At 35.4% G+C, this 27644-nt stretch overlaps 2 protein-coding genes across 5 annotated transcripts in view; both read right to left on the reverse strand.

The window, feature by feature from the left end:
* Nucleotides 1-797: 797 nt before the first annotated feature.
* Nucleotides 798-16639, reverse strand: exosc10 (exosome component 10). 3 transcript variants are annotated; one of them, XM_048178309.1, is made up of 26 exons: nucleotides 16195-16639; nucleotides 15898-16111; nucleotides 15609-15745; nucleotides 13202-13325; nucleotides 12194-12298; nucleotides 11868-12021; nucleotides 10767-10875; nucleotides 10590-10665; nucleotides 10353-10463; nucleotides 10130-10273; nucleotides 9311-9501; nucleotides 9006-9162; nucleotides 8375-8523; nucleotides 8232-8282; nucleotides 5637-5748; nucleotides 5477-5524; nucleotides 5316-5391; nucleotides 5108-5220; nucleotides 4106-4201; nucleotides 3960-4028; nucleotides 1828-1921; nucleotides 1678-1751; nucleotides 1366-1591; nucleotides 1225-1280; nucleotides 1066-1136; nucleotides 798-987 (listed from the first exon to the last, which is right to left on the reverse strand). In XM_048178309.1, the coding sequence occupies exons 2-26, from the start codon at nucleotides 16018-16020 to the stop codon at nucleotides 957-959; spliced, it is 2697 nt and encodes an 898-aa protein (XP_048034266.1). In that variant the 5' UTR covers nucleotides 16021-16111; nucleotides 16195-16639; the 3' UTR covers nucleotides 798-956. The 3 variants fall into 3 exon arrangements, with proteins under 3 accessions (XP_048034266.1, XP_048034264.1, XP_048034263.1); XM_048178307.1 differs by having other exon boundaries at nucleotides 4106-4204; nucleotides 16481-16636; XM_048178306.1 differs by having other exon boundaries at nucleotides 4106-4204; nucleotides 16195-16633.
* Nucleotides 16640-23315: 6676 nt separating this feature from the next.
* Nucleotides 23316-27644, reverse strand: part of nkain4 (sodium/potassium transporting ATPase interacting 4) — an 89155-nt gene continuing 84826 nt past the window's right edge. For both annotated transcript variants that reach the window (XM_048177976.1, XM_048177975.1), the window contains one exon: nucleotides 23316-27558. In XM_048177976.1, coding sequence (XP_048033933.1) covers nucleotides 27545-27558 — 14 coding nt within the window. In that variant the 3' untranslated portion in view covers nucleotides 23316-27544. The remainder of the gene's footprint in view (nucleotides 27559-27644) is intronic.

Here is a 27644-nt window from a genome sequence, read left to right on the forward strand (position 1 = left end):
ATGAGGCGTGTGTTGATCAATCGCTCCAGCTCCTCGTTCAGCTCCACAACACTCGCTCCTTCTCTGCTTCATACTACAGTAACGTTAATAATCGCATCCATGAACATGATTTCTGCCCGAGGCCTATCCCGATTTTTTTCCACCGGCTGTGAGGTGAAGACCACATGTCCCAAGATTCCACGCACAAACTTGGCGTCATCAAGCTATGCCTTTGTTTTGAATAGGCGACCTCTAGCGGACAGAAAAACTACATATTGCAGCTTTAATTTGCAAAAAAAAGTTTACTTGAGTTGTTTTTTGACTTGTGCGGAAAAGAGTTAATGCGAATAATGGGAGATGGAAACGCATTTGCCAAATAAAATTCTGACGTAGCAAACAAACTCGAGTGACTAATCGCCATTTCCGCTAATTGTGTTTTATTACTGTTACTTACTAGCTTACCAATACCACCATCATCCACTCAAACAACTTGATGGAAACATTTTTTTTGCAAACTTTGAAAAGATTTCGCTTCACGTTTGGATGGAAACCCAACTGTGGTTGTCAAACATTAGTGGACCATAAGTGATGTGATGAACTACATTCACAGCTACTCAAACATATCTGTGTGAACTTTAGCACTGACTTCAAACAGCCACTAAAAAGCAACTTGACAACCACAAACGGGTTTGTTCATTATTTGAAAGGACTGCCAAAAGTTGACCTTTAATTCTATAAAAAAAAATAAAAATAAAAAAACTACTCTCAAGACTCAAACAGAAGAAGAAACAAAGCATCTAAGAACTTCAAACTGTAATTTTTAAAATTTCATTTTAATTAAGGAGATATGTCACAAATTAATAAGTATACAAGCACTGCTGAGACAGTCAGGGCAAACTGAACATTTGAATGTCACATAGGACGCTTTAAAAAGGAAAACAAAAAGGGGATCGTGGTACTTCATCAGTTGAAGACTTCTATCTCTTGGGCCAGTTGTGGCGAAACCCTCTGCAAACAGAAATAAGCAGACCATATAAATGCCTTTTTAACCCAGCAACGACTGTTACAATTAGAGCGTTCCAGTACCTGTCAGATTTGGCGGGTAAGTAAGACATGCTCTTGCCTCCCCCAGAGCTTTTCTTCTGTCCTTTTTTTTTCTGAGAATCAAAATTGGTTAAAGATCAGACATCTTGCAAATCTAAGAGATTTGTGGAAAGATGAAAGCTTGTAGGCACAGGTTAATACCTTCTGCTTGGGTCCATGTCCGTTTGGATCAAAGTGTGAACTCTCTTTTGATTTACCTGTGAGCATGAAATACAAACAAATGAAGACACCAATAGGAAAAATAAATATGAAAAATTACAGAATAAAAGGCATATCTCTTACCATCGAACATTTTGAAATTTGATTGGCTGTAGTCATAAGGTTCAAAGTTTTGTTGGGGAACGTCAGGCTCTTTTTTCTGTTTCTGTTTTTTCTGCGCAGGCTTTGTCGACTGATTGGCCACTGATGTCTCACTTTCAGTCTTTGAGGCTTTAATGTTTGGTTTAACACTCTCTTCATTGGCATCACTGGCAGCTCTCTCTCTTTTCTGTCCAGCCTGCTTTGCTTCCTAAAAACACAAGATTGACAAAACAGATGTTAGTGTAAAATGAAAAAGAAACCGCTTGTAAAATTGTGGAGCTGAAGCTTCCTCACCTTTACTTGCTGCCTGACAGTGTGAACGTTTTGCAGCGACTCCTGGTAGCTCAGTTTGGCTTTCTTTCGTTCCTCTGAAAGACAAACACAAGCAATTATGCACATATAAAGTCACTTTAGACTACACAGAGTTTCTTGTGTCGTTTGTACCTTGAGCTTTCTTGGCCTGTTCTTTAGCTTGCTGCTTGGCCTGAGCCTCCTTCTGCTGCTGCTCAATACTCTGTAATTTCCACCTGTTATGAATCTGTTTTAAATGGATCAACAAAATAGTCAATATAAGCCACGTGCACACTAAAGTTTCAAGAGTGACATTTAAATTCGGGAGATCATCATTTGGTGTGTGTGTACGGAACAAGACTCGCTCCTCAAAAATAAAGTACTTAGATAGATACACACACACACACACACACACACACACACACACACACACACACACACACACATCCTGGAGTGTAACGGTACATGTATTCGTCCCAAACCATCACAGTACAGACATTATGGTTCAGTGCATACAGTCAGGCAACAAATACAGTCATTCACAGGCGATCCACACTCCAATCCAGAAGGTAATGCAATGTTTGCTAACCGCCACAACAGGAAAAAGAGCAGAAGAACAACAGATGATCTAGATGTGTGTAATCTCTCAACTGGTGTTTCAACCGCGGAAAGGCATCAATAAAACAGCTTGAGAATATCATCTCGTGTAGCATTACGTTTACTTCAGGCAAGTCATTTAGTGTCCACAGCATGTTAGTGCACTAGAGAAATGAACTCTGGAGGGGAAATATATTAGCTTATTATATTTACCTGTTAGTAATATCTTATTTAATGTATGTTTATATAAATTTGTCATGAAAACAAGTTATAACAATAACTGTGTAAATTTCAAAAATGATTTTTTTTTTTTATTATTATTTGAGTGTAGATTATTATATCTAAAAATAAAAACCAACTGAATTTAATAATTTGGGCTCTGTTAATTATAACCTTTAATATTATTGTAATGTGCAAGAAAGGGCTTCCTGTATATAGTTTAGAGCAGTGGTTCTCAAACTGGGGTTGACAAAAGGGGGTACGCGAACAAAATGCTGAGTAGTTCATTTAACTCTAGCTTAAAGTAATATTAAAACAGAGCATGTATTTCTAACTGGCAAAATGCCACAAATCCATTACATTTAATAAAAATTAACATCTTTTGCAGTCAAAAATGACTGCATCCACAGAAGCAGCATGCATATGATAGACTGTGTGTAGAATCTGCTGCCTTAATGCCGTTCTCGACAATGCACCTTTGTAAAAGTGGGGATTCAGCACTTACTCGCATGAAAAACAAATATAGACAGATAATGGATTCATTTCGACTTAAGACTCAAACTTTCCTCGATACAGAAACATACCTTGTGTAAGTTTTTGTATTTAATGATGATAACGAGCAAGAATGCAATTGTTCCCAAATATCCACATGACTGCAAACGTGCATTATTATACAACAGGTCAAAAAACAAAATGTACATTTTAAACACAGTACTGTCAGTATTTACTCTATTTTGCAATGAAATAAAAGTTCTAGCGAAAACCAGAGCAGAACTACAACACACGAATGGGCTTTGAACGAATCGTGAGAGTCAATGATTCAATGATTCATTCACAGCCACTTGTTTCATTACTGAATGAATGACTCAATGACTCACTCATAAAAACTGACTCGCTGCCACCTACTGGCGGTTTTAGTTTAATATTTAAAAGTATCACTTCGTTTTACCATCATTGCATATTTCACTATTGAACATTTTTTATTTAAAACATTATTTATTTTATAAAGTTTTTCATAAAGGTAAAAATACACACTGGAAAATCAATTTAGGGGGCAAATATTGTCCCTTAATGGAAAAGGTGTGACCGCAGTCGAAGCGGAAGAGAGGGGGTACGCAGAAGGATGGGAATCCCTTCAGGGGGTACTCCACGCTAAAAAGTTTGAGAACCACTGGTTTAGAGCATTAGATGAGAGATTTTTTTTATCCTTGAGAAAATGTTAATTATAATTGAATTTATTTAGAGACACACAATTTGTTCAATAAACCACTGTTTCATAAAAAAGAAGAAAAAAGCAGCAATTTTATGTTTCTATAGTTGTCTTCCCCCTGCTGTACCGAACCATGACTCCAATACCGTGGTACGTACCGAACTGTCATGTTTGCGTACCTTTACACCCCTAATATAAACACACACACACACAATATATATTTTACTATGACACCAAGAGGGGAAAAAAGAAACTATACCTCATACATCTTTGAAGATGGGTCATATTTGGCATTCTTTGATATGTGAATGTCCTTTGATGGTAAATACTGCAAACAAGCATTGAAATATCAGTGCAAGTACATAACTTAAGACAAAAGCCATGAGCTAGACTGAAGTATTGTACCATTCGGAAGGGGTTGTCAAACGAGTCCATGATGCTGTGTGCTTTCTGCTGTGCCACTGTCAGATGAGCAGGTGCTGGTGCTTCCTCCTCCTCATCCTCCTGATGACAAATAACATCCTCAACTCTCAGAAACACTCCTAAATCAATAGTAAGACCACTTACAACTGCAAAATGTCCTAATAAAATTAACTTTAACTTCTGCTGGACTTTATAACTGATCAAGACACGTCCGTTAAGGCCCCCGATATACTTGCGGCAAAGTTCTTTTTCTTTTTTTGTTTAGGAGGTAAAAGGAAGTTTGAAATACCTTGGCAGCGATGTACTGATAAACATCTGCTGACAGCAGCGTTTAGATGAAAATGTAAATATGTGCGGCACACTTTCCTCTCAATCGTGAAATAAAAGAAGGCGGAGCCTCAGAGCTAGGGCTGTCAAACAATTAGTCGCGATTAATCACAAACAAAATAAAAGTTTGAGTTTGCCTAATATATTTCGGTGTACTATATGTAATTATTATGTATATATAAATGCAAACACATTCATGTATATATATTTGAGAAATATTTACATGTATATGTATTTATTTATATATTACATATAAATAAAAATATTTTGTACATGAATAACATTTCTCTTAAATATATACATTATTTTGTGTGTATTTACATATACATATTAATTGCACAAAGTACTCACACTTATTATGCGAACTCAAACTTTTATTTTGTATGCGATTAATCGCGATTAATCGTGATTAATCGTTTGACAGCCCTACTCAGAGCCACACCTACCTATTACATAATTGCCACAGACCAATGGTACTTCGAAAGCCTTTACCAGCCAGAGTGAACTTTTCTGGAAGTTCGATTTTGCCTGATTTCGTTCGAAATGACGTCACACCAGTTCATTCTTGATTTCGCCTTCTCAAACCTAGCCTTTGTTGTCAGCACACCCAAACATGGAAAATAAAGATTTCTCTGGATTTCTTTTCAAATGTCCTACCGCAAACAGTCTGATTTTTGCTGGAGCCATCAGGGCATGCAAGGATTTTCCCTCTCGGTCCACACTTTCATTCTCCTCCTCTGAAAACAATACTCCAGGTTTGGTTGGGGTTTCTAAACACACATGGAGAAAACAATTTAGTGATTTTCATGACCAAATAGAAAGGCAAATTAAGGCCTCATAAAGTGTCCATTATATCTAGACCTACCAGAGGAAGAAGGTTCCAGGAAAACACTTTCGGGCAAGCGGGAGGTGTCATGAGGTCCGAATAAAGTAGACTGTGGCTATGAGACAACAACAAGAGCAACACAATAAGACAGCTTCTTTAGCTGGTTGGTTTTACAGGGCTGGACAAATCTGTCAACACACCTTTCTTTTAGGGGTTATTGATTTCCTCTTTTCAGCAAGTAACTCTGCCTGAAGAGAGACAACATTTTTAGTACTGATATGCAAATTATAGGACTAATATATTCACACAACATAAGTGATAGTAGTCAATCAGCTAAATGGTGTTTTTATAAGTGCACACCTTCAGTAAAGGAGTCTCTCGAGCCTCTTTGATAAGCTGATGAAGCTCATTGATCTGCTGGCGGACTAGTGGTGGAATGGGGTTACAGCAAGCGATGATGCCCTGAGGCTCCCTATAGAGAAAAACACATGCGTTTACACGGCTTCCTGTGCGTGAGAGATAGCAGCCGCCTTACAGCTTTCAACAGAATAAAATATTGAAAGGATGCGTCACTGGAAAAAAAGGACTACACTAGTTCACTCCATTTACTGAAACTAAACCGCTTGTTCAGAAACGCCCATGGTTGTGATGTCACTCATCACCCACGTCTTTTCAGTAATTAAAAAAAAATTACCATTAACAAATGCTTGCAAAATATGACACTGTGTGTAAGATGTTTTTAATATTTTTGAATACCTTCTTATGCTTACCAAGGATGTTTTTATTTAATCAAAAATATATTAAAAACAATTTAAAATAACTTTTTTTTATCTGAATGCATTTTAAAATGTAATTTATTCCTGTGATCAAATCTGAATTTTCAGCATCATTACTCCAGTGTCACATGATGCTTCAGAAATCATCTAATATGATGATTTGATGATCAAGACATTTTTATTAATGTTGAAAACAGTTGTGCATGATGCACTTCTTTCAGGATACTTTGTATTTACTGTCACTTTTGAACGGTAACCCTAGTGAAAAAAATATATACTAAAATGTATCTGAAATTATTTTTAGTGCTGAGAATGCTGCAAATACGTTTACATATTTATGTGCTTAAAAATAGCCTGCAACTGTACTTTTGCTATACTAAACTGGTATACTTAAATTATTGGAACAACTAATTTTGACCTTAATGCACTTCAATTGTGCGGAAGTAGCGTTGAGATCCAACTAAAGATATCTGATTGTGCTAAAGTGGAACTATTGCAAGTATACTTTAGGTACACTTTGAGTATCTTGCATCTAAAAGACTGATATACAAAGATCATACAATCCTTATTAATAGTGATATTAAAGGTGCCCTCGAATGAAAAATTGAATTTATCTTGGCATAGTTGAATAACAAGAGTTCAGTACATGGAAATGACATACAGTGAGTCTCAAACACCATTGTTTCCTCCTTTCTCATATAAACCTCCGAAGAACAGGCGAATCTCAACATAACAATGACTGTTACGTAACAGTCGGGATCATTAATATGTACGCCCCCAATATTTGCATATGCCAGCCCATGTTCAAGGCATTAGACAAGGGCAGCCAGTATTAACGTCTGGATCTGTGCACAGCTGAATCATCAGACTAGGTAAGCAAGCAAGAAAAATAGCGAAAAATGGCAGATGGAGCAATAATAACTGACATGATCCATGATATCATGCTATTTTTAGTGATATTTGTAAATTGACTTTCTAAATGTTTCGTTAGCATGTTGCTAATGTACTGTTAAATGTGGTTAAAGTTACCATCGTTTCTTACTGTATTCACGGAGACAAGAGTCGTCGCTATTTTCATTTTTAAACACTTGCAGTCTGTATAATTCATAAACACAACTTCATTCTTTATAAATCTCTACAACAGTGTAGCATTAGCCGTTAGCCACGGAGCACTATCAAACTCATTCAGAATCAAATGTAAACAATATAACAGTATACAATACTCACATAATCCAACGCATGCATGACGAACACTTTGTAAAGATCCATTTGAGGGTTATATTAGCTGTGTAAACTTTGTTTAGGCACTGTTTACGGCAAGCACGAGATTTAAAGGGGCCGCACAGCATAAATCGGCTCATATTTAATGATGCCCCAAAATAGGCAGTTAAAAAAATTAATTACAAAAAAATCTATGGGGTATTTTGAGCTGAAACTTCACAGGCACATTCAGGGGACACCTTAGACTTATATTACATCTTGTAAAAAAACGTTCGATGGCACCTTTAAAACACTTTTAGGCATAATATTAAGAAATGTGCATTGTGCGATAAAGATATACTCCAAAATAATTTAATTATAATTTTATATCAGTACATTAAGTTATACGTCAATAAATATGTAATTGTATTGAAATATACTTAGTATGAATTTTTTTATTATGTTTATATTTTATGTTTTTTTTTTTTACTAGGGAATGTATGAAGGTATAGGGCACAAACAGGCCATTTGATTCTAAGGGTCAGTAAAATAGTTGAAAATGCTCAATAACTATAACGATAACTATATAGTGTCCACACCTGTGGACAACATTGTTCTGTTTATGATAAGTGAGTTTTGTCGTCTGCCTCTTTAAAGCTCAGACTATTTAAAGCAGGATGGATTATGATTGGCTGTCAATGTTTCTCGTTCATCAGCTGAAAAAAATTGTTCTGAAAGTGATTCCAATTATATAGTTTTTCTGTGCAGTTATCATTATAAACAAATAGTATATTATAATAGTATATTTGCATTGATTTTTAGAATTGTCTTTATCATTATCGTTATAGTGCTTGGTGTGAAAAGGCCTTAAAACTAAATTATTTTTTGTGCAATAATCCTTGAAGAACATCATAAGTGCACCTTATGGAGAGAAAATGAAAACAAATTAAGTTTAGAATAAAACCCCTTTAAAACTTACTTTGGAAGCTCGTCTGCAATCTTCATCATCATGTGGTTTGGTAGGACATACCTGTGGAGGAACAACACATTCATGGATCACACCAACTACACAATGATTAGTAATTGGTCAACAGATGCACAGAAACGGTTTGGGGAAATCACCCGGTGCTCTCATCTTCCTGTCGTGCCAGTTTGTCTCTCCAGGCGTACAGCAGTCTGAAGGCCGCCAGCTGCTGTGTGTTGAAGCTCTTCTTCTGCTTGCGGTACAGCTCCAAGTACGAGTCCTCCGTAAAAATAGGCTTCACGTATTTCTAAAGACAAAGACATGATGGTTGTAAAAATATTCATGTCAAACAATGAATCACTATTTGAACTGGTTCTTTTAATTGATTCAGTTGAACTGATTCAAAGAGATTAAGGGGTTAGTTCACTCAAAAATTTAAATTCTGTCATTAATTACTCACCCTCATGTTGTTCCACACCCGTAAGACTTTTATTCATCTTCGGAACACTAATGAAGATATTTTTTAATGAAATCTGAGAGATTTCCGTCCCTCCATTGACAGCTACAAAACTGACCCTTTAACGCTTCAAAAAGTTCATAAAGAGATCATAAAACGAATCCATATGAATTGAGCCGTTTAGTTCAAATTTTCTGAAAAGACTCAATCGCTAACACTGATTAAATGACAGAATTTTCATTTTTGGGTGAACTAACCCTTTAATACATCATTTTATATTTTCTTTGCATTTGAAGTGTTTAATTAGCTGGTATGAATAAATCTGTCCACACCTTGAGCGAGAGGTCTCTGCTTTTAGCCCAGACCTGCTGAATGAGGGCAGGTTGCCCGTTCCCCACATCATACAGGTCGGCTCGGACTCGATCATACACGTACAGCAGGTAGTGGGTGTCAGCCTGAGCGTACTTCAACATCTCATCTGGCAACGGTCTACAGACACAAAACACAGCATAAGTATTACCATAATATAATACAGCCAAAGAGAAACCCTGCTGTAAAATTAGGGAATTGAGTTACCGTTGTCCTACATAATGAGTTTGGCTCAATATTGTGCTGATCAAAATAAGCTTAAGATTACCGTATCCTCCAGTCTGCCAGCTGGTAGCGTTTATCAGAGCTCACATTGCAATAGAATTTTAGGAGATGGTCAAGGGAGTTTCGGCCGAGGTTCAGGCAACGCGCAGCATGATGGGTGTCAAACATGTTGACCACGTAGAGACTTAAGTCCTTCTGTAGCCACTCAATGTCAGAGTCAGCACCGTGAAACACCTGCAGGAGCATCACATCACATGCAACATTACATACATGAACACCTTTACAGTAAACACATCATCAAATGGCATTCACAGCACATACAGAATGAGACATTTTAATGAATGAAACTGAACATTCAGCTGGATATAATGTAAGGCGGGACTTCATTTCATTTGTTTGAGGGGACTGTTATGTGAATGAACCATCAAAAGTCATTTGGAGGTGACTTATTGCAATTTTTGTCGTTATAATTTTTGTTGAATTTTTAAGTCATTATGAAATCAAAATTGACCACTTTTTTATGAAATATTGCTTTATTTATTAGAAATTATTAATCCGTACACCTTTTTTTTTTTTAATTCATGTGCCCTTATAATCTTTAATCAAAATACCTTCCCCTCCCTCTTGCAGTGACATCTCTTCTCTGATGACGTTTTTAGTGGTACGAGGGCAGGGCAACCTGTCACTCACATGAGATCCACCAATAGCAAACCAGAACCATCCAAACAATTCCCAATGGACAAAATCAAGTCCCGCCCTACATTTGTTCTTGTTCCAGAAGCCGTTTCACTCTGATATACACCACAATAGGGAAGAAAAGACTATCGCAATTTCCGTTTCTGTCTCATCTAAAGTCAATCACCTTCACAATGGCGGGGTCGGTGAAAGTCTCGTTTAAGATGTACATTTCACTGCGCAGTTCCAGCACGTCTATTATGAAATCCTCCTCCCGCGTTGATATCTGCATCAAGCATGTGATTCCCAGAAAGCTTCTGTAGGAATGATGCTGCAGACAGAAAACTGGTGTGAATTAAAACTTGTGATACATGATTAATTAACATCATGAAAACAGGAAAGAGTCACACCTCCAGGTCCACAGCGAACTCGGTCGTCTTGGCCAACTTCTCATTCAAAGCAACAAGATCATCTAAAGTATTGATGAACTGACAAGTTGACTCTGCAAGGGGTTTATACATCTAAAACACAATCATTGATGTTAAATCTAAATGAAAATCATCATCACAGTTCCTGACAAGAAAACATGCAATGAAATCCAGAAAAAAAAAAAAAAAAAAAAAAAAAAGGATGAATCAGACATTGACCTGGACATCAGGTTTACACTTCAGACTCTCTGGCATGACTAGATGGTCCAATTCATACTGATAGGGGTGAGAAAACCTGGAAAACAGCATAATCCATTTACAACAGGACTAGCATTAAACACTGATGTAAAATGACTAACATAAACACACTGGATAAATCACATAAACGTCTCTTACATGTCGTCCACATGCTCTTTCGTTCTCTGCTGATGGATAAAATCAGCCAGCGCAGCAGGAACATCCAAATCCTCTGGTCTCTCCTTACGAATGTGTTTGTCGGAAAAATCTTAATCACACATTTGGTTACATTTTAGTATTTAGTTAAAAAAAAAAAAAAAAAAAAAAAAAAAAAAAAAGTTACATAGTGTAGTTTTAAAGGATTAGTTCACTTTCAAATGAAAATTTCCTGATAATTTACTCACCCCCATGTCATTCAAGATGTTCATGTCTTTCTTTCTTCAGTTGAAAAGAAATGAAGGTTTTTGATGAAAACATTCCAGGATTATTCTCCATATAGTGGACTTCAATGGGCACCAAACAGTTAAAGGTCAAAATTATAGTTTCAGTGCAGCTTCAAAGAGCTTTAAACGATACCAGACGAGGAATAAGTCTTATCTAGCAAAACGATCGGTCATTTTTGAAAAAAAAAAAAAAATACAACTGTTTATGCTTTATAAACAAAATATGGCCTTGCACATGCTTCTGCCAAAACCACACTTTCGTATTCATCATCAGCTTACGCTGTATGTCTTACGGTTTTGGCGGAAGCATGTGCAAGGCCATATTTTGTTTATAAAGCATAAACAGTTTTCAAAAATGACCAATCGTTTTGCTAGATAAGACTCTTATTCCTCGTCTGGTATCTTTAAAGCTCTTTGAAGCTGCACTGAAACTGTCATTTTGACCTTCAACCGTTTGGGCTCCATTGAAGTCCACTATATGGAGAAAAATCCTGGAATGTTTTCATCAAAAACCTTCATTTCTTTTCAACCGAAGAAAGAAAGACATGAACATCTTGGATGACATGGGGGTGAGTAAATTATCAGGAAAAAATTTTTTGAAAGTGAACTAATCCTTTAAGTATAAATTATATATATATATATATATATATATATATATATATATATATATATTATTTTTTTTTAAATGTTTTGTTGTCTGCACCTCCAGTAATTCCACCAAATGTTAGCAAAATAAATAATAGTAAAAAACAGAGTGCAAAGACAGAGAATGATTTTTTTTAAAAAGTCACCGTTGAGGCTTTTTTTAAACACTCACATGATGGCAGAGGTTTCACTGCATTGGGTTTGATGAAGATTTTGGAGACAAAAGGAGTGTTGCTGTTATCCACTTTGTCTCTGAACTTGAGTTGTGGCCGCTGAATGTTTTTAGCATGCAGAAGGCGAAAGGTCTCTGTGCTGCGGTCTCCTCCCTGTAAAGAAGAGCAGCTGCCATCATGCCAGAACCTGCTCCTCAGTGACCAGCCATCAACACATCCTCAAATAATGACACCTGATCACGTCAAACTAACTCAAAGGACACGTTTTCTCTCACAATCAAAAATGTTGTCAAGTCAAAGGAGGAGGACACGCTGAGAAACTAACCTTGCGATTCCAGCTGGACACCACGATTTTGGGCGGCTGATATCCAGCCGGCATCACCGGCTGCTGGGAGCGACTCACGCCAGAGGCCTCGTCCAGGAGGATGCCCTGAACACGGGTCACAAATCCAGCAGTTCTCATTTTACAGATATAACAGGATTATAGATATAACAGATTTAACAACAATTTGCAGCACTAGACTGAAAGAATTTAGATTTTTTAACCTTTTGTAATTTCTACAGATATAACAAGATGAAGGCCGTTCACACCAAGACAATAACCATAAAGATAAATACATTAGCATCCACAACAATGCTCTGCTGCTTTAAAGAGGACCTATTATGCTTTTTTTCATGCTCAACTCTCTTTAGAGTGTAATGTTGCTGTTTGAGCATGAAAAAGTCTGCAAATTTATGACCAATCACAAGCATGTCACGTTTTTCGAAGGAAGGGGCTACTAAGGAGTGTTACTGACAGACTGAGAAGAGAAGGGATGTTTGTATGATGCTTTTCAGGCATGAAAAGCTATTCTATAGTAGTCAGTGTTTGAAGTGGATCAAAAAAGGTTCAAAGTTGTCCTAAGAAGAAGGTTTAAGGACACATTTGATGAAAGGTTTTGATCCACTTCAAATGTTGACTACTGTAATAGAGCCCAAAAACAAAATCAAGACTTTGTAAAAGGGCATAATATGGCCTCTTTTCATGCTCAATCTCATTAAAGCAGTATGGATTCTGATTGGCTGTAAATTTATCATTCATTAGCTGAAAAAAAATAAATAAAAATGTTCTGAAAGTGATTTCAATGATCTCGTTCCTCTGTGTTGTTACAGTTATAGCTGCGTGTTGTTGTGTGATGACTCCCTATTCTCAATGAATTAGAATGATTATTAAACGTCATAGTTATCATTCGCGCCCTTGATGTGAACGGGCCTTAAGGTCAGACATACAAACAGAAACCACAAGACTTGAAGCTTGAATCTCAAAGTTGTTGTTAAAGTGTAACTCTCATACCACTCTCTCGAGGATGACATCGTTTGAGTCCACCACCAGGTCAAACCTGTCCTCCAGTCCAGTCAGTTTGTTCCTGTCTCTCATGTGAGATCTACAGCCATGATACTGCATGATCGTGCTCATACTGTCAGAGAAACAGAGATATTAGTACAATACACAAACAGTCTTTTCAACCACACAGTAACAATATTTCTGTCTTACAATACTTCAAATTATCACAGAAGTACTGGGATAAAAGTTTATAGTTCGGATATAAACACTGATGTCTACAGAAGAGATCAAAGTAGAGTAAATCACCTTTTGAAACAAACTTGATGCTTCTAACAAATATTGTATCATTACATCGTTACACCAGTAGGAGGCGACAAATGACTGTTAAATGTATTTGTGATGGCGCAGATAGCCTTAGTTGTTAGTGCGCTGACATATGGTGCAAATGCTTTCACGGCGACCCGAGTTTGATTTCTGTCTCAGGGTCCTTTGCATTGCACCTTTTTGGTGCAAATACATTACAGTAACTTGACATTATCATTGAAGACCAGCAATAATAATTTTCATTTTGATTACATAATAATGGCAATATATACATGTCAAAGTCAGACATGCCCCTTTGACAGCTGTGATGCTGGTTACTGGTTTAAACTTGGCCCAGGTTTGTAAAAGATTTTTGGCTCAGCGCACCTTAATAGCTTCAACAATTGATTGCCAATTAAGTTTAGAATACAATGAACCAATTAGAACCCAGTTGAGGTCAGATAGCTGCTAATGCTGGATATATTGATGAATCGAAAAGCCTTCTCTATGTATAAACTGTTTATGTAATAAAATATGTTTTCGTAGTTTGTGTTGTCCGTTATCAAATTAAAAAGGATTCATGCCAATATTGTCCAAAACCCCATCTTTCTAGAATCTATTTGAACTTCAGTAACAGCAGACACACACATATATATAACAATATATAATATATAATATATATAATATATATATATATATATATATATATATATATATATATATATATATATATATGTGTGTGTGTGTGTGTGTAAGTTTGGAACCACTAAGATTTTTATATGTTTTTAAAAGAAGTTTCGTCTGCTCACCAAGGCTACATTTATTTAATTAAAAATACAGTAAAAAACAGTAATATTGTGAAATATTATTACAATTTAAAATAACTGTTTTCTATTTGAATATATTTCACAAAGTAATTTATTCCTGTGATGGCAAAGCTGAATTTTCAGCATCATTACTCCAGTCTTCAGTGTCACATGATCCTTCAGAAATCATTCTAATATGCTGATCTGCCGCTCAAGAAACATTTAATGTGTACAATTGTACAAAATATTTGTGTACAATTTTTTTTTCAGGATTATTTGATGAATAGAAAGTTCAAAAGAACAGTGTTTATCTGAAATCTAATCTTTTGTAACATTATAAATGTCTTTACTGCCCCTTTTGATTGATTTAATGCATCCTTGCTGAATAAAAGTATTCATTTCTTTAATTTCTTTTCAAAAAAAAAAAATAAAAATTCTTACTGACCCCAAACTTTTGAACGGTAGTGTATAATGCTACAGAAGCTTTGTATTTCAGATAAATGCTGTTCTTTTGAACTTTCTATTCATCAAGGAATCCTGAAAAAAAAAGTACACAACTGTTTTCAACATTGAAAATAATCATAAATGTTTATTGAGCAGCAAATCAGCATATTAGAATGATTTCTGAAGGATCATGTGACACTGAAGACTGGAGTAACGATGCTGAAAATTCAGCTTTGCATCACAGGAATAAATTACTTTGTCAAATATATTTAAATAGTACACAGTTATTTTAAATTGTAATAATATTTCACAATATTACTGTTTTTTTACTGTATTTTTAATTAAATACATGTAGCCTTGGTGAGCAGACGAAACTTCTTTTAAAAACATAAAAAATCTTAGTGGTTCCAAACTTTTGGACTGTACTGTATAATATATATATATATATATATATATATATATATATATATATATATATATATATATTTGTTAAGCACTGTGTCTGTGTGTATATATATATAGGGTATAAATTTCAGTTTATCAAGTAGGATATAAGATATAATATCTTGCTACTGGACAATTACTATAGGAGACATTCTGATGGCCAGGATGAGCATTTCCTTTACAGAGTTTTCTGTAATGGATCTACAAATCTATCAAGTATCAGCTTGATCTGCTGTGTGATTTATATTTTGCCAGTTCACCAACAAAATGTACCAAAATATACCATAGTATTTCTCTGTTTTACGACATCCCTCATGATAGTTTCATGGCATTCTTAAGTAACCTGAAGCTTGGGACTTATTAAAAACACCACGGTATTAAAATTCAGTGTATCCAGGTACAGCAGTAAGGGTATTTACCAGTGTAAGAGTCGATCTCCCTGAGAGGCGCAGAAGTTCTGGAAGGCAGGGAAGCTGCGGTACAGATCAAACTCATCTCCCGCTGCTGGAAGAGCTGCAGACGCTTTCGTGGCAGAGACCACCGCTCCCAGCCCGTGCTGTGCAAACAAACACCAGTCAAACACATTCACTTTGACATCACATGTGTACACTTTACATCTCAAGCGTTGCTGCGTGAGCACGCATGGCTACTCTTTCCAAGGCGCAATAGTGTTTACAGTTAGTTACAGCGCTGACACGACAAACAGACCTTGACAAATGCATCGACATCCTTGAATCCTGGACAGAACTCTGTGTCTGGCTCCGTTTCTTCGGCTGGTGAAGAATGATCACTCTGTTTAGCAGTGGCAGCACTACTCGAGGAGGCAGCCATATTGAAACATTAAATCGAGAACATCGCAGCCGCACGAGAATACCTCTTCTTCTTCTGTGCCGACCGTGTGTCAATCAGCCAATATCGCCACCTGAGGGACGGTTTTGGTTACTACTGGCAGCTCTTACATTTGACTTACCTCGAAAAAGTGAAACGGACTCTTTAGCTTTTCACCTTCAAAGGGGCCTATTCAGTTTGAAGATGCAAATGCTGACAAAAAGCGGAGCATATGATTCGGATAATAACAAAATAAAGCCTATGTGATATTTTGGTATAGTCATATCAGTAGGCTACAGTGAATTTCATTAATAATTTAGCATTAAGTGAAAATTATTATTAACATAACGTATTTTAGAAATATTTTTGATCGTTATATGTTTAGTCTATTATGTTGGCTTGAGCATAATATTTTAAACTTGCTATATAACTGTTAGCTTCTTTTCTAACTGCCCGGACTTACGGTTTTCTTAAAACGGGCGATCACAAAAAATCCCAGAGACTGAACACTGAATGTTCCAACTGTCAAACATTCAAATCTAAACAGACACACAGAATGCCTATCTATTTATCTATCTATCTATCTAGAAGTGATGCATCGACATGGGGTTCAACTCCAGTAATCGACCCAAAATAAAATGATATTTAGTCCCTGGAATGCGAATTTTACCGGGGGAGCCCCGCCAAAAACGCGAATTGTACCCCCCCGGAAAGCGATTTTTAAAGCGGTAGTCAATGGAGTCGGTTGGATTTGCCCAATGGGTCATATTACTACAATCGTGACAGGTGAAATAATTATTTGAAATTAAATTAAAAATAATGATTTTTACCAAAACATTTGTTTTTTGGGCTCGACAGCTTATAAAAACTTATTTTTAGATAACTAACTTTTTAGCTTGTTTGCTGTGTACCATGTCAGATAGCAGCTTTAAGGCATTTTTTGTTATAAGACAGAAATGACAAGAAGGCAGCCTCACGCAATACAAAGTCAAAAGGAAACGGTTGGATTGCCCCTTATGAATTACATGGTCTCTTCTTCACTCAAATTGTTGCGTTTTCTGTCCGAGTTTGAGAGGAAAAATGTTAAACACCGAATTTGCTGTTTATAGAGTATATAGAGGTATGCACGTGACGTCACCATCGACCGTTATGACTGCGGTCACGCCCACTGAGTGGCAAAAGACTGAGCAGCAGCATTGGTTTTCAGCGTGAATACTGCGAAAAACACACAAAAAAAATCAAAAACGGGAAAGAGCTTTGTGATTGACTGCACAAACAGCTTTGACACAAAACCTAAGTTATAAATTTACAGCGGTGCCAACCCCATTTCTAAATTACAAGTGTTTATGTTCCTTTACCCGGGGACGATAACCCAGGGTTAAAGGGTTAGTTCACCCAAAATGAAAATTCTGTCATTTATTCACCCTCATGCCGTTCCACACCTGTAAGAACTTCATTAATCTTCGTACACAAATTACCCAGATCCGCAGACCAACCTTGAGTCAATGTTGCATCAATGTTAATGCATTAACCAAATTAATCATTGAATCAATGTTACATTTTAAGTTGATTTTTCATCAGGTTTGCACCCTGAAATAATGTTATTTCAATGATGAAAAATAGATCCAGATGGTTGTAAAATCAATGCTTTTTTCAACCTTAATTAAATCACCTATTTAACACTGAATTAACGTGGAAACAATATCAAATCAATCTTGCTTTATGTACAGCAAGATTCTAGGCCAGTTAAATGTTAATTTCTACTCATTTCAATCAGAGACAATGTAAGGGCTGCAGTTAATATGGTTTCAATGAAAAATTCACAACTTCCTTCAGTTTACATAAAAATGTATTTTAACCACACACTGTTTGAACAGACATTAACATCACATTCAGGAAAAACAAAATGGCATTTCGTGGTGACAAACAAATAGACCAGGTTTCACAGACAGGGCTGGCTAAGCCAGGATCAAACCTTAGTTCAATTATTTCAGTAGCTTTTATAGACATGCCTTAGAAAAAACTATCATTACTGGTGTTTATCTTGAGACAAAACAATGGCAGTGATATATTTTAAGATATGTTTTCAGTTAAAACAGCTCAGACATGCATTTTAGTCTCAGACTAGGTTTAAGCCTTGTCTGTGAAAGGGGTTAAGTAGTAAAAAAAAATGCATTATTGGCATTCATATTGAGACAAAACAATAAAAAACCATGACAACATACAACCTGCATCTGTAAAATTGAAGTAAATACAAAGATAAACTCACCAATAAGAGAGAAACACTAACTCAGTTCACGGACTTGAAGGTTTTCAAAGAATGAAGCTATCTGACGAACTCCTGGGTAGTTTTGACCATGAGTTGCTAAGACTGGCCAAACTGATCAGAGACAGTTTTGCAGTAAAAGGAAACTGCTAAGTCAAGAGGCAAACAGTAGGCTAAGTCAGTTTTTAATTCCTGAGTGTAGAAAAATATTCTGCTTTTACACACATTTTGCAATGTTGTAAAGCAAATTACATATATTGTGAGTTTCATTAGCAAAGTGACTGTTTGGATAAGTACATTCTTGACTTTGGATGATTTGCAGTAAGATCTTGCTTCCACTGCATGTCCTTTGATTCACATTTTCATGCATATTGTGTAAGAGTAAGACAGTGACTGGATTTTGCTCAAACCTGGAGATAAGTTGGACCACACATCGCTTGACACATACAGTTGATAATCTGTATGTTGGACTGAGACATTTTGTATAAATGCTTGCTGATCTTTGACAAGGTCATGTGAACAGGATGCTTAGTTTACAAGTATTAATAGAGAGAATTGTTGCCAAAAATTAAACTTAAAAAAAAATAAAAAATTTGTCATTTACTCACCCTGATGTTGTTCCAAACCTACATGAATTCTTTCTTCAGTTAAACACAGAAGATACTTTGAAGAATGTTGATAACCAGACAGTTGATGGTAGCCATTGACTTGCATAGTATTTTAAAAAAAAATTCTTATACTATGGAAGTCAGTGGCTACACTGTAAAAAATGACCGTGATTTTAACAGTAAAAGACTGCGGTGAAAAAAAAATGCTGCGGTGAAAAACTGTCAATTGGTTTACAGAAAGTTTCCATACGGTGAATAACTGTAATAGATCTAACGGTACATTTAATGTAATTTTACGGTAAAATACCGTTAAATTCACAGTTTTTGGAAGTGAAAAATAACAATTCATTGTAAAATTTACAGTGAAAAACCGTAAATTGACATTCCCACAATTCCCTGCGTGACACTTCACATTTGATATATTTTCGTTGAAATAACCGTTTCTTCTTAGTTTTTCTCATTTTTTTCTAATCAGTTATGTACATTAGGGTTTTATGTTACATCTAATGTTGTTAAATTAATGTTTATTGCATTTTTAAAATTTCATGCATGTTACCATGATGGTGTTTAGTGTGTGTGTGAATGACACTGTGTGCGCCTTCTATATGTTAGTATTGTCCTTCTCAGCTTGTGGAAAATCTGCTTGTGATCAACTTTGATTCATCATGTGACTCTTATCACCACTGTGTTTGGTGACTAGTGTATTATAAAGATACAAAACAGATATTAGTACTTCATTAGGTTGGTAAATTAACATTATATCAGTTAATTAAATTACGTTATTTTACCGTAAATTTAACAGATTTTTTTTTTTACGTTGCTACTGTATTTTTTACGGTAAAGTTCTGGCAACCACAGCTGCCGTTTTTTACCGTAAATTTTACTGGGATTTTTTTTTACAGTGTACCATCAACTGTCTGGTTACCAACATTCCTCAAAATATCTTTTGTAATGAAGAGAGAATTCATATAGGTTTGGAACAACATGTGGGTGAGTAAATTACAGAATTTTAAGTTTTTGGGTGAACTGTTTGCATGTCTTCTGTACAGATTTGTCAGATATGTTGTTTAATGCCCAAAATACAAGTTGACATGCTGATAGCGGATGGTTGGTCTAAAGAGGGACAAAAGTGCATTTAAGTCTGCAAAAGTTCGAGTATATGTGTTAAAATGCTTGAGAGTTTAGTATTTAAATCTTTTTTATGAACTGCACATTGGGCCCGATGCTCTCAGTTTTGTATTTACACTCTGAAGGAATTGTAACGTATTGAACATGTTCATTTGAAATGTTTTTTTTAACAGGTTTAATACAGAATATCCAGTATATGAATTACAATTGAGTTGCTAATGTTTTGTATTTTATACTCCTACAAGAATTGTTACATTATGTTTAAACGCTTGTAAAACATGCACTACCTATGTGTTCAGCACTTAACTGATTAACTGTTCATTGGGCATGATATTTCCCATTGTGAAGGAATTGAAACATTCTACATGTTAATTGAATTTTGTTAATGTTGGGTACAGAATATCCAGTATGAGAGTTATAAAACTGAATTGAGAATGTTCTGTACTTTATACTTAGAATTGTTACTTTTGTGATTAAAAATAAATTGTAAAAATAAACTGCCTCTGTTTTGTATTTTTAAACTGGTAACAAAATGCTCACTAAGCCTAATGCTTCTTAAGGAGTTGTCTCCCCACCCATGCAAGTTAGGTAAGTAGTAAGTTGTTTTTTTTAATAAATATACCTGAAGTACAGTATTGTTATTATTTTAGGATGAATCGGTTCTGGTAGAATACCAGGATGTAATTTTAAACCATAACCTAAAGGTACATTTCTATCATTGGGGTGCAAAATTGTTCTTTTAGGAGTACAAACTAGAAGGTACAAAAATGTACCAGTGTTCAGAGGTACATAGGGTACTGCTGGGGCGACAAAGCATTTGTACTCTTTTAGGTACATTCCTGTACCTTGATTTTTCTGTGTGTATCAATAGAGGGTGTGTCATAAATATTTGGAAATGTGACTGTTACAATGTACTACAAAATTAAGTGAAACATGAAATATGATTAAACATAAGGTTAAAGTTATAACACGCTGAATTGAAATTTATAATTATTTAATATAAACCAATATAGGTTGATGTATAACATACCCAGAAGCAGGGCACAAGCTGATGAGACTGAAGTGAGTTGATTCAAAACTTTATCTCCCTCGATCACAATGTCAATGTCAGCAGGTGGTTCATGAAGTTCTCCCCTCCTTCAGAATAATGAACACCACCACAAAGAGCTGCTCAAGGTCACCCTCACAGTCATCTGTCTGCTTATTCTAAAGTTGTGCACATAAAACAAACCAGTTTCATTGTCTTTTGCTAGAATAACTACAAAATAAACAAATGACCTTTTCTGAAAAATAAATCAGAATATGCTGACGTTCAGCTCACAAGGTACTCGTTGATGAGGTCTTCAGGACTTTCAGGAAAAAAAGGCGCCTACAGGAAACACTCTTCTCAGGTGAATGTTTTCAGTCTGTTGATAAAGAAACTGTGATTATTTTTCTCATTTAAAAAAAATCTGAATAATCTAATAAGGAATCAGATTATGTGCAGATATGTGACAGCAAAGGATTTTTACAAAACTAAAATAATTTGTATTAATGACTAGCCATATTTGCAATTAAGAAAGGCATCTGAATCAGTCGCTGGTTGCATTTATAATTTAGTCTGAAAATAAAACATGCATCAACAAATCATAAATTATCTTTACATCCTAATTTATTTAATCGTTCTTGATTAAAGGGATAACGTTAGCTCACACAAAAATGAAAATTTGCTGTTACTCACCTTCAGGCCATCCAAGATGTGTCTTTTTTTCCTTCAGTACAAATGTAGAGAAGAACTGATACTCTGACAATTCATACACAGTAATGCAAACCCAACGTGATCGCATTAGAATACGTGTGTATTTTTACATTAAGTGTGGTTCTACCACACGTACACTTATTTAGGTTTTTATACACACAGAAACGTACACTGACGTATTTATAGCACTAAAACTTACAAATACTTACGAATTAACAGCAAAAAAAAAAAAAAAAAAAAAACCGCAAATCATCTAACGTAAAATGTGAATGTATGTGAATTCCCAAATTGTGTAGCAAACTCGTTTTGGGGATTACATAATGTTAAAGGAGACTACACTTTGAAATCTTAAAATGAATCAAATTTCTGTAATTGTTTAACCATTTTGTAATATTTAGTTTATTTGCTGTGCGATTTTCTCCTATGCAGTGACTGACAATACAACCATAAGATACACCAAAGCACTACATAAATTCACAAATCACATCCATTTTATTTGTTTGCTGTGTTGGGGGGCACACAGGGGGAAACACAAAATGATTAGAAAACAGATATTTTTTAGCATGTGGGATGGCATAAAGGTGAGTTAATGAACATCTGGTTTGGATAATTCCAAGTCTAAAGTTTGTTAAAGTGGATAAGATGCAAATCAATAAACAAAATGGATTTTACTCATATCCAACATTAGTAATTCATTAACAACTATATCTAAAAAAAAACAATTTTATAGAAATTACATATGTATTGCAAAGTGTCCTAGGTCATCAAACAACATTGAAAAGCTTTAGGTCCTAAGAGCTTCGGAGCATAATGAATCTTTTGTGTCGAATCAGCGGTTCGGAGCGCCAAAGTCACGTGATTTCAGCAGTTTGACACACGATCCGAGTCATGATTCGACACAAAAGATTCATAACGCTCCGAAGCTTCCTGAAGCAGTGTTTTGAAATCGGCCATCACTATATAAGTCGTTTTTTTTGTTTGTTTTTTTATTCTTGTGGCTTTATAATATTAATATTGAACCACTGTACTCACATGAACTGATTTAAATATGTTTTTAGTACATTAATGGATCTTGAGAGAGGAAATGTCATTGCTGTGAGTGCAGGCCTCACTGAATCAGATTTAATCAAAAATATCTTAATTTGTGTTCTGAAGATGAACAAACTTCTTACGGGTGTGGAACGACATGAGGGTGAGTAATAAATGACATTATTTTCATTTTTGGGTGAATTAACACTTTAAGCGCAGTGTGAAAAGCCCTATAGTAAATTATACATATCCCGCACCAGCTTTGTATTTTCATTGGTCATTAATAGGCCTACAATAAATAGCAATTTGGTTTAACATGGTTATTCTAATTTGTATTATTAATCATTAATCTAACCATAAATCAAAATAATCTGGACACAAGTACAAACACAATCTTTTTTTTTTGTTGTTGTAGGCCTATGTGTTGCAACTATTATTTTTAGTATCTTGAAATCTCCTGTCCAACACTTCAAATGGCTGTTTAATTAGATTATAGGACAACACAGAGTAACAAAATCAAGAGCTGTGATCAGTAGATGAAAAGCAGACTTTTATTAACAAACATCTATTTACACTGTGGTCAGCAAACACGTGTTGATGGACAGGCAGTCAATGTAGGACTATGGAGACCAAACACAGGAAACAGTTACAAAAAGCACTTAAAAACACCTGTTAAAAGAGAGAGCAATGAAGATGAGGGGAAAAGGTGTGATAAATCTATATCATTCCTTTTCTCATTATAACACTTATGCCGCAGACTATCATTGCTGGCTTATATTCAATATCCTAAAATCTACAATTACAAATGTACATGGATATTTTCAGAGAGTGGTATAAAATGCAATTTTCCTGTTCTTAAGAGTTGAGATGCCATGTGCAGAAGGACATGAAACACTAGGGGGCAGGATAGATCCATGGAATATGATGATCTAACAGAACATTGTGCAAGATTACAGCAAGCCGAAATTATTAAGCTGAAAGTGTTACATAAATTCATCAAATAATTGCAAAAAAAAAAAAAACTTCCCCTAAACTCTTGCAATGTTTAAAGGAGTAGTTCACCTTAAAATTAAAACTGTCATCATTTACTCAGCCTCATTTTGTTTCAAAACTTTGATTTAACACAAAACGAGATATTCTGCAGAATGTTCACGCTGCTCTTTTCCAATACGACAAAAGCACAAAGCTGTCGTATGACTTCAGATAACTTGGAACATAGAGCACAAGTCTATGCCTAAAAATACAGGTTCCAATAGGGGAACTTATTAATCATATGAAAAAGAGCAACGTGAGCATTCTTCAAAAGTTCTCCTTTTGCACTCCAGGAGAAAAATAAAGACATACAGGTAAGAGCAATGGTGAACTACTCCTTAAAGAGCAACATGTGCCCAGTTCCTTTACCATCAGGCCAAAAGAACCCATAATGTTGTCAATACAGTACACAAATCTCGTGATATGAAACATCTGGGATTACAAGCAACTCAACAATGTAATTATGAAAGTTAGAAAATCTTGTTCATACTGACCTTTGCCCTTCACATCTCATTTTGGAAAGAAATACACAGCCCCTCTCTTCAAAACGTGTCATACACACTATGATACATGTAACGTTGCATGTCAGATCGGTCAGTTGTGCTTTGAGGTTTATGTTTCCAGTAGACAGTTACAGTAGCTCTGCATCTACAGTGAAAGACATTGACAGCCACTCAACCGTTGTCATATTCATATAAAGACATGCTGACGATTTGTTCACAAACAACTGATATTTGATTACAAGCACCATTCAAATGAAAGAGCCACTATCTGTTTCATAATATCAGCCAGTCCTATAATAATAATGAAAAACAATAGCATGAGGTTATGTAGTATATTGTACTGACGACCGGAGGATGCCCAAACTAGTCTGTTAGACCTAAAGGCTGATTATACAAATACATTGTGCAATAAATGATGATTATTAACATTAAAAATACTGACGGGCATGTACAGTGACCCCAAAATGTTTGAATGCCTAAGTCACACTTAAAATGCACAAATTTCATTCCATTAGATACAAAATATTAAACCAAGAAGCATCTGCAAACAAATGAACCACTTCAGCAAGGTGATTTTCAGTTACACTTAGAAGAACAGGTTCTATATAGAAACTACTATAGAAACTATAGAAAGGATTCTTTAGGGGTTCTTATCATGGAATCATTTTATGGATTTGGTTTGAATTAACTTTAAATCATTTTTTTTATTTCAATTAAATTCTGAATGAATTAAACTGCTTGTTATGAATTAAACAGCTAAAACATATATCACTAGGAAAAAAATTAAATATCCCAAAAATGAAAGTATTATGAAGTAATTTAAGACATTTCTCCTTATACACTCTTAAAAAATAAAGGTTCCAGAAGGTGCTTTTCACAGGGAAGTTACATTTACAAGTAATGCATTACAATATTGCATTTCTCTCTAATAAAGTAACTAATTGCATTACTTACTTTTTGTGTAATATTTACGTTACTTTTGCATTACTTTTTCTCCTGGGCTGGGCTGGCTTGTTTGTTTTTTAAATGACAAAAAAAAGTTCTATTTTTGGCAAAGGTCCTTTCACACCAAAAGTTTTTGCCTATTAGTGTGGTTGAATATGGATCATTGAAGGTCAGCAGCAAAGACTGGGTAATACAGTGAGATTCATAAATATACATTGAGTATATTTGTGTTATTTAACATTTAATTATTGCAGGTTTGCGCAATATTCTGCGTTTGCATTTCACTGTTTTTATTCATTTTGAGGAATACACTTGCTCCTGATTTCTGTCAACAAGGGGACAGGAGAGTCAGTCAATAAATGTGAAAACAAAGTAACTTGCATTACTTATTTGAAAAAGTAACTCAGAAATAGTATTACTTCACCAGTTACTTGAAAAAAGTAATCCGATTATGTAATCCGTGTTACTGAGGCAAAACCACGTTCCCTTGCATTAATTATTTGAAAAAGTAAATCGGAAGTAATGTGTTACTTTACTAGTTACTTGAAAAAGTAATCTGATTACATAACTCACGTTACTGAGGCGAAACTGCGTTCCCTTGCATAACTTATTTGAAAAAGTAAATCAGAAGTAATGTGTTACTTTACTAGTTACTTGAAAAAGTATTCTGATTATGTAATCCAAGTTAAAGGCGAAACCGCGTTCCCTTGCGTAATTTATTTGAAAAAGTAAATCAGAAGTAATGTGTTACTTTACTAGTTACTTGAAAAAGTAATCTGATTATGTAATCCATGTTAGAGGCAAAACCACGTTCCCTTGCATTACTTATTTGAAAAAGTAAATCGGAAGTAATGTTACTTTACTAGTTACTTGAAAAAGTAATCTGATTACATAACCCACGTTACTGAGGCAAAACCACGTTCCCTTGCATTACTTATTTGAAAAAGTAAATCAGAAGTAATGTGTTACTTTACTAGTTACTTGAGAAAGTAATCTGATTATGTAATCCATGTTAGAGGCGAAACCGCGTTCCTTTGCTTAACTTATTTGAAAAAGTAAATCAGAAGTAATGTGTTACTTTACTAGATACCTGAAAAAAGTAATCCAGTTACGTAACTCGCGTTACTGAGGCAAAACCACGTTCCCTTGCATTAATTATCTGAAAAAGTAAATCAGAAGTAATGTGTTACTTTACTAGTTACTTGAAAAAGTATTCTGATTATGTAATCCAAGTTAAAGGCGAAACCGCGTTCCCTTGCGTAATTTATTTGAAAAAGTAAATCAGAAGTAATGTGTTACTTTACAAGTTACTTGAAAAAGTAATCTGATTACATAACCCACGTTACTGAGGCGAAACTGCGTTCCCTTGTGTTACTTATTTGAAAAAGTAAATTAGAAGTAATGTGTTACTTTACTAGTTACTTGAAAAAGTAATCTGATTACATAACCCACGTTACTGAGGCGAAATTGCGTTTCCTTGGGTGGGGGGGAACACTTTTTAAGAGTGTTATAAAACCTTTCTGGCATAAAGCGTTCTTTAATATTGAGTCAAGAACCCTAGTGTTCTTTACAGTCCCCTCTGAACCCCCACTAACCTATATTTGATCTAATGTCATGACATTCATACATTGTTTAGTGTGATTTGAGTGTCTAAATACATTTGATTTTGGGATCACTGAATAAGACTAGAACAAAAAACTACAAGTGAATCTGACAGTGAACCATGAGAATCATACATCACACTATGACATAAAACAATTTTCAGAACAGCTCTAATTCTTTCGTGTATTTATATTTATGCTTCCTTTGCTTCTATTTTTGACTACCACAGGAGTTTAGCCCGCTTTGTCTTAATTTTTCCGGCCGCACCCTCTGTCCTCCTCTCGGCTCCCTCCTCTGTTTTACTGTGCAAATCCCGTGTGAAGGTAAACGGCACACAATGGCCCTCCTCACATACACAAACAGAGCTGGAACTCTGTGAACATCTGAACTCCCTCCAAATAACTCAATGCACGGACCACACGCAACACCGGTCAAAATACAGGACCTTTTTGTTTAGATATGCATTACAGCCACTTGTAAGAACGTCTAAATGAGGCGGCTGGAACAATGTTCCAGAGCATCTGATGGAGCGACTGTGTTTTGTCCAGAGCTGGGAATCTTCAACACTTCTTCCAAACTAGAAGGGGCTGATTTAGGATGAATTAGGCAAGCGTTTTAAACAGAGGAGAGGCAGAGAGGAGGGATGGGCAGAACGACTCCTCTTCAGGACACGCTTTCATTTACGAAGACCTGAAAAACACAAACAGACAGAGAAATGTTATTACAGTTAACCAACATATCGGTTAAACAGATCTTTTTGGCGTTGACAGTTGATT

This window comes from Megalobrama amblycephala, linkage group LG24 (assembly GCF_018812025.1).
Source record: "Megalobrama amblycephala isolate DHTTF-2021 linkage group LG24, ASM1881202v1, whole genome shotgun sequence".
Classification (NCBI taxonomy): domain Eukaryota; kingdom Metazoa; phylum Chordata; class Actinopteri; order Cypriniformes; family Xenocyprididae; genus Megalobrama; species Megalobrama amblycephala.